Genomic DNA, 1,640 nt, shown 5'->3' with positions numbered 1-1,640 from the left:
GGCAGCCTTTGGAGCTAGGAGCACGGAGCTCCAACCGCCTGAGCCACCGGGCTGGCCCTTCCTTCTTTTTCTTCATTTAGCTTTTAAACCTATCTGAAATTTACTTTAATATAAAGTGTGAGGTAAAGATTTAAATTTATTTTTTCTCTCAAATAGTTAGTTAACTTCCCAAATACCACTCTTCAGCCTTCCTCTTTTAGTAGAATATTTCCTCACTGACTTGAAATCCCACCTCAATTATAGACTAAATGGGTTGAGCCTGTTTCTGGCCAGGACCCTGTCCTTATCCCTTGAGTCCAAAGGTATGGACTTCTTTTTGTAAAAAAAAAAAAAAAAAAAAAAAAAAAAAACCATGTTAGACCACTGACCATGGATTTAGGACATATTCACACTTTCCTTTCAGGTCCAGGTAAAAATGCAGTCTTGAGTGAAACATCTGCATCTGAAAACTGGATAGGAAATAGGTTGTTTAAAAGGACATGAACATTTTAAGTTCTTATGATACAAAAAGCCAAACCTTCCTCCAGAATGGCTAAGACTACTTTATATCCCATCAGAAGTGATTGCAAATGCCCTTCTCACTATAGGTATGCCAAAGAGGTTGAGAATTATTTGTGAAAGCATATCCCAAATTTGAAAAACAAACAAAAAAAATACCCCTTCATTGTTTTCTCTCTTCATTTGCAGTTCTCTGACACCTGCAGGACTGTCTGGGTGAGGGAGGCAGCTCTTCAGATTCCCGTGTGGGTTCTCTGAGACCTACCTTTGACTCCTCTCTCTACTTCTTACAGTTACTGTGACCCTGATACTTTTTTTCCCCACTTACTACTAAGCATTTTATTGTATGTTGCTACAGTGTATATAAAATAATTTCCCTTATGAAATAGAAATTCATGAAAATTCAGAGAGGTACATGTTAAGAACTGACAAAAGCAGAAGTTTGTATATAGAATGGCACACGCTATAGGCAGAAGCTTTTTGTATAGGCATCAGATTTAGCTCTCCTGTGAATATGCACTGATTCACGAAAAGTGGTTGAGAAAACCTCCAAAGATTAGTTTCATTACAAAAAGGAACAGACTTTCTGGGGTCTGAAGGCATTTGTACTTGAAGATACTCCAGTCAGCAGGGGGTCATGTTGAGCATTCTGCAGACAGAATTGTTTCAAATCTGCAGCTGTGGCTTCCAGCCGCAGCTGTTGAACCACTTTCTTCATAGCAGTGACGCTGGAGGAGTCAGACATGGCGCACGCCAGACCTGGCAGGTTAGTTGGTTGTGCTTCGGTGGGTCCTGGATCCGCGGAGCCAGACGGCGGGGCAGCGAGCCCTGATACTTTTTTGAAATTGAGGTGAAATTCACATAACATAAGATTTACCATTTGAAGCGAACAATTCACTGGCATTTAGTATCTTCACAATGTTGTGCAACCATCCTCTCTAGTTCCAAAACATTTTCATCCTGTGCCCATTGGGCAGTTGCTCTCCTTTTCTCTCCCTACAGCCTGGCAACCGAATCTGCTTTCTGTCTCTGTGGATTTAACTATTCTGGATATGTCATATAAAGAGAATCATACATTATGTGGCCTTTTGCGTCTGGCTTCTTCCCCTTCGCATCATGTTTTTTGATGTTCATCCTTGTTC

General features: G+C 40.7%; 1 protein-coding gene across 1 annotated transcript; it reads right to left on the bottom strand.

Moving 5' to 3' along the window:
- Positions 1-1,039: 1,039 nt before the first annotated feature.
- Positions 1,040-1,243, bottom strand: LOC117013994 (guanine nucleotide-binding protein G(I)/G(S)/G(O) subunit gamma-5-like). The gene has a single exon (XM_033091659.1). It carries the CDS (start codon positions 1,241-1,243, stop codon positions 1,064-1,066), a length of 180 nt encoding a protein of 59 aa, XP_032947550.1. The 3' UTR covers positions 1,040-1,063.
- Between the last annotated feature and the right edge of the window lie 397 nt (positions 1,244-1,640).

This window comes from Rhinolophus ferrumequinum, chromosome 21 (assembly GCF_004115265.2).
Source record: "Rhinolophus ferrumequinum isolate MPI-CBG mRhiFer1 chromosome 21, mRhiFer1_v1.p, whole genome shotgun sequence".
In the NCBI taxonomy this organism is placed as follows: Eukaryota; Metazoa; Chordata; class Mammalia; order Chiroptera; family Rhinolophidae; genus Rhinolophus; species Rhinolophus ferrumequinum.
This window is presented reverse-complemented; position numbering and strand designations above follow the sequence as displayed.

Excerpts from the sequence above, each read along its gene's own strand:
- LOC117013994 (XM_033091659.1), bottom strand. The coding sequence starts at position 1,243 with ATGTCTGACTCCTCCAGCGTCACTGCTATGAAGAAAGTGGTTCAACAG.